General features: G+C 39.9%; 1 protein-coding gene across 4 annotated transcripts in view; it reads left to right on the top strand.

Moving 5' to 3' along the window:
- The first annotated feature begins 6,989 nt into the window (after positions 1–6,989).
- The window catches only part of RAB3GAP2 (RAB3 GTPase activating non-catalytic protein subunit 2), a 43,760-nt gene continuing 38,934 nt past the window's right edge, over positions 6,990–11,815 (top strand). For all 4 annotated transcript variants that reach the window (XM_062605985.1, XM_062605983.1, XM_062605984.1 and 1 more), the window contains exon 1: positions 6,990–7,161. In XM_062605985.1, coding sequence (XP_062461969.1) covers positions 7,096–7,161 — 66 coding nt within the window. In that variant the 5' untranslated portion in view covers positions 6,990–7,095. The remainder of the gene's footprint in view (positions 7,162–11,815) is intronic.

Genomic DNA, 11,815 nt, shown 5'->3' with positions numbered 1-11,815 from the left:
AGTATGTGAAACTAGGGACATTGGAAAATTGCAGACAGTGCTGCCCCACTTTTGCAGCATCCCAGCATCCCTAGGAAATGATCCAGGAATGCCGTTCCCTGCCCTAGAGGGCTTCTCTAGAGAAATATGTGGCTATAAGCTAAAATATCCAAACAAGACTAAAAGAATCCACTGCCTGGAATGAGAAATTTTCTCTTGCTCCAGGGAATTACGATGACACCTTGAGCCAGCATGATGTGGATGAATGTAGCTTGATCTATTCTATAACAAGAGCCTCTGCTGACCCATGTCAAGATGTTCTGCACCCCCAAATCCCACCACACCATTAGTGATGATTTCTTCACAAGCATTCCTGGGTGGCAATTAGCACTCTAGGCAGCCGTTATGTTGGATGCTGTTTATGTTACATTATTCATACAACTTTTGCATAAACACAATATTGTACTCACAAAATTTGGGGAAGCATTTCCGCAGCTTCTTATGAATGCCTGGATAGAGATGGATGGTCTTTTGTCTTCTGATGCTGATCACAGACAGGTGACCTATGACTGCATGACTTTTTATTAACTCCTCCTTACTACTAAGTATATTTTACTTCCCTCTTTAAAAGGAAACAAGGGGCTGCCGGGGGCGGGGGGGGAACCCAAACGAAATGGAACAAAATTTCCATATAAATTAAGTAACCATTTATAGATCAGAAACATCCCCGCCCCATCCCTGGCAGTGTCCAAGGCCAGGCTGGATGGGGCTTAGAGCAACCTGTTCTAGTGGCAGCTGTCCCTGTCCATGGCAGGGGGTTGGAACTAGACAAGCTTTAAAGTCCCTTCCAACCCAAACCAGTCTGGAATTCTAAGAACATACTGAAGGGAAGTTTGAGAACAGGCTGTAGATCAAAAATTATTCATTCAAACAATTCCACAAGTACTCAGAATCAGGCAGAGAGTTTGCAAATTAGCTCAGTGAAAAGTTCACTGGATAAAGTATTTGCAGTGAATACAAACTACTGGAAGGTATCCTGTTACATCAACCACACAGGCTGAACTTCTCAGCCCTTCACCCAGATTTATCAGCCCTAAATCCCCCAGATGGCAGTCTGAACTCATCCTCTGAGATGGTAAATTTGCTTTGCTGATGTTCAGGTTTTCTCTCATTAAGGATCACGAAGACTAGGGATCCTTTCTTCTCTCTGTTTTTATCTCTCAGATCTGTGACATCAAAGTCTTACTCTAATGAATAAAGACATTGAAAAGATGAACTTCAAATACAGGAAAAGAGCATCTTTTTTGCTTGATATGCTTGATTTTGCTTGATTTGCATGTTAGCAAACTAGGAATGATGCAGCGTGCTAGCTGCATTCTTAACAATACTGAAACTAAAAGAGAGGTCCCTCCCTCACTTTTGAGCACCTCTCTAGAGAGTTCCAGCTAATGTGCTGAAAACCCAGATATATAATATTCTACTGAGAGAACTAATCAAAAGTATGTACTTCAGAGATACGAATTACGCAAGAAATACATCTTATTGGACTCTTGTCACTGAATAAGCCTGTGAGATTTAACTATATCTCTTTATGTAAAACTCAAAGTAGTATCTGAAAGTTGCCTGGATATATATATGTGAACTAAGATCTCTTAAGATATATTACTGACATTTAAGACCAGTAGAGAAATAGATGATTATCTGATACCCATCACAAGCAAAGCTATGTTGCTGAAAAGCGATCATCTCACTTATTTCTCTCTGCTTTTGTTTTCAGTATCCTGAACATGAGAAAACTGTTTTAAACTTGTTCAGATTCACTCAAAAATTAACTGTAATAAAGAATTCTTGGCCTGTAAGTTTTCCAGGCTGAATATTCAGCATTTGAATCATGTTGATTTGTCATAACTAGACAAAAAATTCAGTGGGGTACACATATGCTCCATGGCTGGGGTTGTAACTGGCAGAATCACAGTTGTACAGTGTTTTTCTTGGGCACTGTTCTTCAATATTTGCATACTGTTTTTTTCTGAGACTATTTCAACCTGTGAAATTATTTGCTGAAATATTCATGAAAAATGAATATAGATGGAAGAATCGCAGTGAGTTAATGACAAAACATTAATATCCTCAGATAAAACAGCCTATTTTTTGCTTGGCCTTTGTATCTCTAGAAGATATTGAGCTCAACAGCCAGTGTGTTTTTTATGGAATGCTACAATCTGGATTCTGAGGTTGGGGAATTCAGGCAATACAAAATAATGTGATTTGGCCAACCTTTAGTAGCACAGAATGACCTTATTGGAAGAAAAATTCTCTATGGGGTATGGATAAGAATTGCAGCAGTGACATTGTTAGTGTTACATAAAATACATGGTGAATCCCCACTCACTGCGCAGTCACCCAAGGCTGCTGCAGGCTTGATGTCATGCAAGCTAGGGTGGCTCAAGGAGTCAATAGAAGTAACTTCCTCAGGACAGAAAACAGAACTGTTAAATTCGCTCATTTTTCTTTCCATATCCGTTATCTTCCATGAGAGGTGGCTGTGAGGCTGTGTTTAAATCAGGACCATCAAGAGGAGGGGATGGAAGGTTCTGTGGCAGCACTTTTTTCCACTTGTTTGTTTTATGATAGTGTCCTTGAAGACCCTTAGATTTGGAGCTTTGCTTTGTAGGTGATCTACAACTACAGAGACAGCACTTGCCAGGAAGAACACATGAATTCTGTTTATTTCTTCCACTTGGGCCACATACATCATTCCCTCTTTGCTTTTGAAACTCCCCTTTTTTTGTGGACATGTTCTGTTCTCTAATGTAAATCACAGCAGTTTGTTTTTTTGTGGTTTGTTTTTGTTTTTGTTTTTTTTAATCTGGCTCCTGCCTGCTCTTCAGCTGTATCTTGTCCTCACCAAAACTAATTTCATTAGTTCTACATGTTAAAACCAGGCTGTAGTGCCTGGTCCACGGTTGCTTAGCAACAGCTACCCTCCGGATACAGGGATAACAGGCAGACAGAGATGCCAGCACGTGAGTCTGGCCCAGAACGGTGAGAAAACCCAGGAGCAAGACAGACTTTGATGCTGCATGCTGGCAGATGTGTTGGATGGGCAGGGTTTGCTTTCATTTCCAGGGCTGTTTTTCCAGGTAAGAAATACTGGCTCAGGACAGGACAGGAATCAAGTGTGTGCAACAGAACAGGTTTTGGATACATACACAGATCTAAAATATTTGACTATTAAGCATTAGGTATGGATTAGAATTAATCAAATCCCAAGACTTAAAACTACATGCAAGTCCCAAGTGTATCAAGAAGGAATGTGGCTAACTTTGTTACACAGAAATTAAGGAACTAAGCATTGTAATCTTCAACCAGGAAGCCTGGCACTTCCAAGATGAATATGTAGGATTTTTGGTGTAGATTCCTTCTGTCCCAAGACTGCCTTCCAACAGTGTGGGAAGAGAACTTTGGGGGTTTTCACTGTGCTCTATCAGTGGGAAATATACCATGGCACTTTGTCAAAACAGTGTTTAAACCACATCTTTAGGTGAAAGTTAAGAAATGAAAAAGGTAAGACTCAGAGTGGGTAGCATCAATCACAAACATTCAATGATCCAGCCTGTGTTCTTCAACTACAACCTTTACGTAACGTCTGTAACAGCAGTAAGACATCTTCAAGCTTTTAGCCCTGCCACAGTTCAGCCTTGAGTCTGTGTGAGAGCTTACAACAAACAACTCAGTGCTACTAGATAGACAGAAAGGTCTGCTATAAATATCTCAAGATGGATAATTTTGTGACATAAAGCTCTTCTAATATCCTTATATTTTATATATAATTTTTATATATAAATATATATTTTATATATGTTTATATAAATCTGAATTTAGAAATTTATATAAAGATACAAATATGCAAATTGATGTTCAGAGGTGACAAACCACTGTAAGTTATAGTGACACTTTGGGAATCACAGACATTTGGCATGAGACAGACATCATTACTCAGGAATCCAAGGATGCAGTTCTATGATCAGCTGTGATTAGACAGCAGTGAAAGTCTTGGTAGGAGCACCAATGTTCGATTGAGAGTCTCCATATTCTCTCTGTTAACAGCTTTTATTGAACACTGATTATTTCTTGCTCCCTCCCTGCTAACTGCAGTACTTGTAAGCCACTTATGAATGGATTTGATAAAGTGACTGTTTGCATCAGATTAACATTACAGTATAGATGTGTCTGCTGTAATTATTACTAAATTGCTGGTTTAATTTTCACTTACAATCAAAGACCAAATGCAGGCCTCTGCATATGTTAGTATAATCAATTCATTTATGCTAACTAGCATGCATGAACAACAGGTAGAGACCATCACTGATGGTGAAGAAAGCAGAGTTCTACTCGCAGGTCTCCACGGAGCTGTGGACTGACCCTAAGCAAATCACTTATTCTTTCATTACTTTCCTTTCCCCAAGTGAAAATCCCTAAAATCCATAATTATGCATTTCTGTAAACACCGTTAACGTCTCCAGATGACAGGACTGATGTAAATGCAAAGCATTGTTGTCACTGCAAATGTATTGTTAATTTTGGCTATTAAACATTATCTCCATTGCTTCAAGAACCTTGCTTAATGTTTATGACAGAGGTTTTTCAGAGCCTTTTTTCTTTTTTAATAGCCTCCAATATAATCAATATTTTAAAATTAGTAACTATTGAAGAAGGTGTAACAAACATACAGAAGGTAATTCAGTAGCCGAAGTGATAATGTGAGTTCATCAGGGCTCCACCCTGCCTTGAAATATTAACTCATCTGTTGAATTATTCATCACCTTATTTTATGCATTAATTGGTATCTTGGCAGTTTCATAACTTGACTTCTTGGTGCACAGCAAAACAGACAGGAATATGACAGTGTTTTACACTGCTCACTAGTCTTTAAACAAGGAAATTTTCATAATGTGATGGAAGCATCACTAAAGAGTGACAAACCAGGCTGTGAATTTAATTGCTTGTATACTCTTTATTTATTCACTTGGTATTACCAGTGACTGCATGTTACAGATCTAAAATGTCATGAAATACTTTTCCCCACAGGCTTTACATGGTTAATTAGCGCATCTTCAAAGTCATTAGCCATTCCTTAATACCAGGTGCTTTAAACCTTTTCCACACTGTGACCTTATTTTTGAAGAACCACCTCCTCACTGGTACACAGCATGTAATTTTATGCCCATTCAGAAAAACAGGATTCAACCATTCTGGATTTAATAAGCATACAATTATTCATCTGCTCACATTCAAGTCTAACCCGTGTATTGCCTAGGAAGCCACAGATTTTAAATGTTAAAACAAACTGTCCCTGCTCTTACTGAAGGCAAAACTGCAGTTGGGTCATGGTGCAACAAAACAGAACAGCTGAAGACATTAAAAAGTTGTGAGGGTAAGTTAGAGCCACCTTATTTGAAAATCTGACCAGAGATCCTCTGGAGTTTATACCCTGTTACAGTCTGTGCCTCCAGTTTCTAGTTTGGAATGAAACTTCTCTTAGCAAAAACATGTTCAGCCTTAGAAAGTGTTTAAAGACCACCCAGAAAAACACAAACCACAAACCAAACTGTCCAAATGACTGGGACTACTTGCTCAATCATTTCTGTTTTTAACTACTAAAGACACACACATAGCTATCTAGCAAATAAAAGACACCTGTGTAAAAACTACCACCTGTATTTTTATACGTTAGGAAGAGCCTGGTAAAGTAGGATCCATTAAAAGATATTGTGAAGTTCTGTGGACAGTGCAATTTGTTTCTTCAGGGCCCAGAAAACATCTTCATGTGTTCTTCTCACATATTTTTTTTCCTCTTTGCCCTAAAGGATGATTGTTGAGACCGTGGTTCAGCTGTCAACACTACAGATGTCACCCCACAGCAAATCTCACTTGTCACAATCACTGCTGCCAGGAAGATGAACAGAAATTGTTATCATTGAACTGAAGCATGAGCTCTCTATTTGCAAGAGCAATTAAGATTGAAATAAACCCTGTCTTCACTACCCATTAAAGGTGTTGCCTGTTCAACACAGTAATACAGGTGTTTAGGGCTGTTGTTGGTTCACTCTTGGGAAAGAATAGCTGGAAAGCTGCTCATGGAAAAGGACCTGGAGGTGCTGATTGATGGACCTGAACATTGGCAGCCAAGAAGGCCAACAGCACCCTGTCCTGTATCAGACCCAGTGTGGCAGCAGAGCCAGGGCAGTGGTTGTGCCCCTGTGCTGGGCACTGGTGAAGGCCACACCTCGAATCCTATGTTCAGCTCTGGGCCCTTCACTATATGAGACATTGAGGGGCTGGAGCAGGGCCAGGGAAGGACAATGGATCCGGTGCAGGGCAGCGTGATGAGGAACGGCTGAGGGATCTGGAGGGTTTAGTATGGAGAAGGCTCAGGGGGGACCTCATCGCTCACTAAAACTGCCTGACAGGAGGATGGAGTGAGGTGGGGTTGGTCTGTTCTCCCAAGTAACAAGGGATGTGACAAGAGGAAAATAGCCTCAAGCTGCGCCCAGAGAGGTTTAGATGGAAATGAGGAACAATTTCTTTCCAAAAGGGTGCTCAGGCATTGGAAAAGGCAGGGCAGAGGTGGAGTCACTGTCCCTTGAAGTGTTCACACAGCGCGCAGACGAGTCCCTCGGTGACAGGGGTTAGTGGTGGCCGTGGCAGTGCTGGGGTAATGGTCGTACTTGATGATCTTAAAGGTCTTTTCCCACCCAGCTGATTCTATGATTCAATGATTCTCTGACGATCAGGCCTGGGTGATGAAATGATATCTGCACCCAAGGTCCCCATGCAGCCGCCGGCCCGATGGGAGCACACGGACACTCCGGGCGCCATTCCCCCCAGGAACAACGGCAGCAAACGTTCCACCCCCAACCTGCCACCGCACGCTGAAGCGCCCCCCGCCTATCCCCTCCCGCTGCCATCACCCCGCTCCGCGCATGCGCGGTGTGCGGAGCAGGGCCTGAGGGAAGTCAGTGATCGTTTCCGGGTTGGGTGGCACCGGTGTCGGCACTACCGGTATCACCATGTCGTGCGTCCTGGTTCCCTTCGGGCACTTCCAGGACCTGGATGCGGCTCGCGACTTCTTGTGCCCGCACCGCCGCCAGGCCGGCGCCGCGGCCGGCAAGGACAGCGGTGAGTCCTATCCCGCCGGTCCGCTGCAGCACTGTGTGGCCTGCCCGGTGCTACAGCCGGGGCTGGAGTCGCTCGTCTCCGCTCTCCTGTGTGTCATTATCCGCTGTGGGGTGTGCAGAGAGTAACCGCAGGTAGCCGGGTGCTCGGCAGCGTTACTGTGGGATGGGGCTGTAAAGGGTGAGTGACCTGCTACAGGTGTCGTGTCTTCGCCGGCAAGTTCATGTTTTCCTGGTGTAAGTTTCAGCTGTTCTCGGTGCTTATCCCATAGTGTGTGAGTGAAGCTCTTTGGCCACACACCCCGTGTGCCACGAACTTAGAGATGAAAGTTTGTGATTTTATCGCTAAGAGAGTGCAGTTATTCGAAGGTGGTGTAATAAAGTTCACAGGCGTTGTACATGCAGGGTTGTCTAATAATGCAGTTTGCTTAACGTATGCTAAAAAAGCAATAAAATCCCTTCTGTAGAAACTACAGTCTAAAGTTGTGGACCTGATTTCTGTTGTGTGAGGCAAGACACATTGAAAGCTTCTCGACAAAGAAGAATGACCAGTAGATCCATGGCCAAGGAAATGAAACACTGGCCTGTACGCTGTCAGTCCTGTACTGTCTTAACTGTATTTGGCTGGTGTTTTGGCTTTCTGTTAATAGAATTGGAGGAAAGTATTAGAAGAGGTTAGGGTTAGGATGTTTGTAAAGTCCTCTCTGCTGTAAACAGATCTATGAGGGAAAGCAAAAAAGGCTTATTTAAAAAACTTAAAGTGTCTGGGGGGAGAGATCATAGTGTGGGATGTGTAGGAAGGGACCTTTAAAGTCCATCTAGTTTCAGCCCCCTACTATGGGCAGGGACACCTCACACTAGATGAGGTTGTGCCAAGCCCCTTCCAAGCTGGGCTTGAACAATTGCATGATGGAACATCCGTAACTTCTCTGGGCAACTCGTTTCAGTTTCTCACCACCTTTACTGTAAAAAGATTCCTTTCTACTATTCAAATTGTTACCCATTCCAGTTCAAAACTTGTGGTACAGGTCCTGCTAAAAAGGTGACACAAGAAGTGTGAAAAAGTTTTCAAAGTATAGTGTATGTTCAGCTAGTTAACTTTGCCACTAAAACTTATGCATGCACATAGTTATATGTTATCTCTGCTTTTGATGTTGTGAACCAAGGAAAGAAAAAAAAAGTCTAAGCAAGTTATTTTTAGTTGGTTGTTTTCTTTAGAAAGTGCATATTACATTTTAATAGGCCAGAGAGCCAAGGCAAATATTTTTAACCAAGTAAGATATAAATAAGTTGATTTTATCAGAGAATTCTGTAATAAGCACTGTTTCATTGGCAGAATGTACTGTAATATTTATGTATATGATATTTATGTAGTTGCATAAATATCAATAAACACATGTCAAAATTCTAAGTATTTTATATTTTAAACTGGAGAACTAGAACCTTTTATTTACTGTTTTTCTTGTGGGTGTTTTTGTATGGTTTTTTTATGTTCTGCTGCATTTGTATGGAAACTTTCCCTCGTATATAAACTTCATGGTTAAATGAAAGATGCTGTCCACCTTAGGAAAATAAATGTTAAATATTTTTAGTTAACAAAGCATATTTCAATGAACAAATTAATTACGATTTTTTGAGACATAATGTTTTAGGTGCTGAGTAGAATTTTCAAAAGCTCCTGTCAGATTTTGGGTAACAAATGGTTTTCAAAAGGTGCCTTCAGGATCTTCAGTATCCGGGATTTTGGTTTTTGGTTAGGAGCTGTAGATTATTTTCTTTTCTTCTTAGTTATAGGTCAAATAAGCTTTTTTCTGCTGTTTTAGCTTCGGCCATTTTTTCATTATAACCAAAATATTTTCTGTGAGTGTATTGGCCACACTAAAATCTGGGATGATTCATGTGAGAACATTTTTGTAGGTCCATTTTAAACGAAAACAATTAGTTTGCAAGTAGTATACATGTCTAAATCGCCATGCGATACTGTAACTTTTATTAAAGTGTGAAAGTAGTTGTCTTTAGTATGAATAAAAAGCTGTACTTCTCACCTAGTCATATTTGACATAGCAGCATATTTCATTTATGGTAATTTAATCTAGGTTGTTAATTTCAAATTTAAATTGAAAATAGTTTATAGAAGTACAACCTCTATTAAAAATACAGATGTAAGTGAGCTTAAAAAAAAAAAGTCTGCTTTTTTATTCTAAGGGAACTTGATTATTCTTTTTTCCTTCCTTTATACAAGTAAACATTGAAATGCTTTCAGTGTTAGAAAAAGACAGTGGAAAGCATCATCTCAACTACAGCTTTATCCTTTCCTGTAGCCCAACAGTTTATCTGGTTTGTGCAAAGGATGATTTTGTGTGGTAAACTGGGGAGGAAAAGGAAAGGTTTAACTTTAAACCTGGTGTAAAGTCATTTCTGCAGTTGCCAGCTTCCTGTTGGGTCAGGAAACACTGGAAGGAAGGGTTCGCGTTGTTCTTGCTTGTGTTACGCACTCATGTCTTAAGATTGCTACTAATACAATGCTGAAGTGACTAAAGAAGTGTTCACAGACTGAGGTAATGATTGATCTGCTGTGAAGCAAAATATAGCTGTGTTTTTGTTGTGTATATTAGAATAAAAGGTGCTGGGGTTGATTTTGTCTCAGGTATCTTAAACTAATAATATATTATGGAGTAAGCTGGCTAAAGATGCTTCGTATGGAGTTCCTGTACTTATATTCCCTTAAAAAAAAAGGATGGAAAAAAAAATGCTAACAATGAGGCACGAATAATCTGTGGAGTGATACCTAAATGGCTTTGAAAACTTCTGTTTCAAATGTGTAAATACTGGGAATAGAAAGTATTTGCATTACATTGAGTTTGTCAGCTTGCTGCGTTTTGGGATGTGTCTTGGCTAGATCAGAAAACAGCTGTAGCAAGTAATTTCATTATACAATTCTTTATAAAGGTGTACACCTGAAGGAAAAATATCCATCTTATTTGCAAAATGCAGTAAAACTTCACAGGCATAACAGAATTTTAGCTTTAAGAAATTAATGGGTATTTAACTGGAAAGAGCAGAAAACTGAGCAGTACACATAACATTTTCTATAACATTTTCTATAGCTTTATAGTTTGAGGAATTTAACTACAATTTATTTAAAGTGATGTGTTCTTCCAGTACACTCTGAGCTTGAACTGTGTGTTTTAAAACACTGATGACAGGAGTTCAGTGGCATAACTATTTAGGACTGCTGGTCCGAAGCTGAACTTTGAAGGTGTTAAGATGAAATAAAACAACCATTACTTTCCTAGTGTGCAGCTATTTTTAGTTCCCAAGTGTGTTTATCTCCTAGTACTTAAATGAAATGGATAATGAAAAAAACCCAAACCCAAAATTGTTCTTTGGAGGTCTTGAGCAATGATACCTGCATCTGTGATAATGAGCTAGCACAGCACATAGCTTTGAGGTCCAGCTGCATCAAAATCGACCTTCTGATTTGGAGGGTTGCTCAGGGCTATAAGGTGTCACTTCACTGCTTCTTTTTACAGTAGGAATGTTGGCTTCAGCCTGGTGGAGAAACTCGTTTCCAAACTCTAGCCCTGTTACGCTGGCAGCATCCTGAAAGATGCTCTTCAGCCCAGTTCTTCTAAACAACATCTTTGGACTTGTGCTTGTACACTTTGTTTTATCTGGATCAACTAATTTCATTCAGAAACACGGAAGGCCAGGCAGGCTTTTTATTTCAGAGTTGCAAACTAGGTTACAAAGAAAAGAAAAAGATTATAAAATCAAATTCTCTATTGCATTTAGCAACAATTCTTAGCTATTTCTGTATCCTTCTTAGAGAATTTGGTATGTTCTTATTGAAGAATATTCTGACAAGCTCTTATGTATTCCCTCTTTAATCAGCTTCTCCCCTCCAGAAGGCATGATATACAGATAAGATTCTTTTATTTCAATTTTCATGTAAAATATCATAAAAACTATGCACTGTACCTAAATTGTGCTACATCTGTAATTGTTAATACATTCTGAGATATAGGAAAGACTAAATGACATGCTCTCAATGTGCATGACAATGGTGTCAGAGTGCTCTATCCAAATTATCTTTGCACCTGAGTGTTTTGCTGCTTTAGCACCTCCTTTACTGGATAAACTTCCTTCTTTCTTGCTATAACTTCAGCTATTAGTTGCACCTGAAAGAAAGCTGAAATGCTCTGTTTTGAATGCAATCTTGTTCGCTTGTTTCCTATGCCATATAGCGTCACAAAGTTGCTTGGTTGTTTATTCTTTCCATATGGTACATCAGACTGATTTTGGAGTTGACAGCTGTAAGCCATGGAGATCTGCAGCATTGCTTTAAAGACTCTCTGGATTATTTTTAATTTAGTCATCTTTTATTCCGTTGAAAGTAATTGTGACCATCTAAAGGAACAGAAATTGCTCAAGTGTTTCTTTTTCAGATCAGTGAGCTAAGTTTGAGTGTTGCCTTCTTTTTTTCTGCCTATGGTTGTCTGAAGTGATAACACAAATGTAAAACTAGTCTCAAAAGGGGCTTCCTAGTAATGCTGTCGAAACCTAATGTATTTGTCAGTCCTTGTGTTGGAGGAGCTTTGGGAATAAATGGCTCATGATTACTGAATAGCAAGAACATTTTCAACTATTTCTATAAT

Source organism: Pezoporus occidentalis, unplaced genomic scaffold (genome assembly GCF_034315485.1).
Source record: "Pezoporus occidentalis ecotype Australia unplaced genomic scaffold, CSIRO_AGI_Poc_V1 ctg93, whole genome shotgun sequence".
In the NCBI taxonomy this organism is placed as follows: Eukaryota; Metazoa; Chordata; class Aves; order Psittaciformes; family Psittacidae; genus Pezoporus; species Pezoporus occidentalis.
Note: the sequence above shows the minus strand (reverse complement) of the source record. Positions and strands in the feature narration are given on the sequence as shown.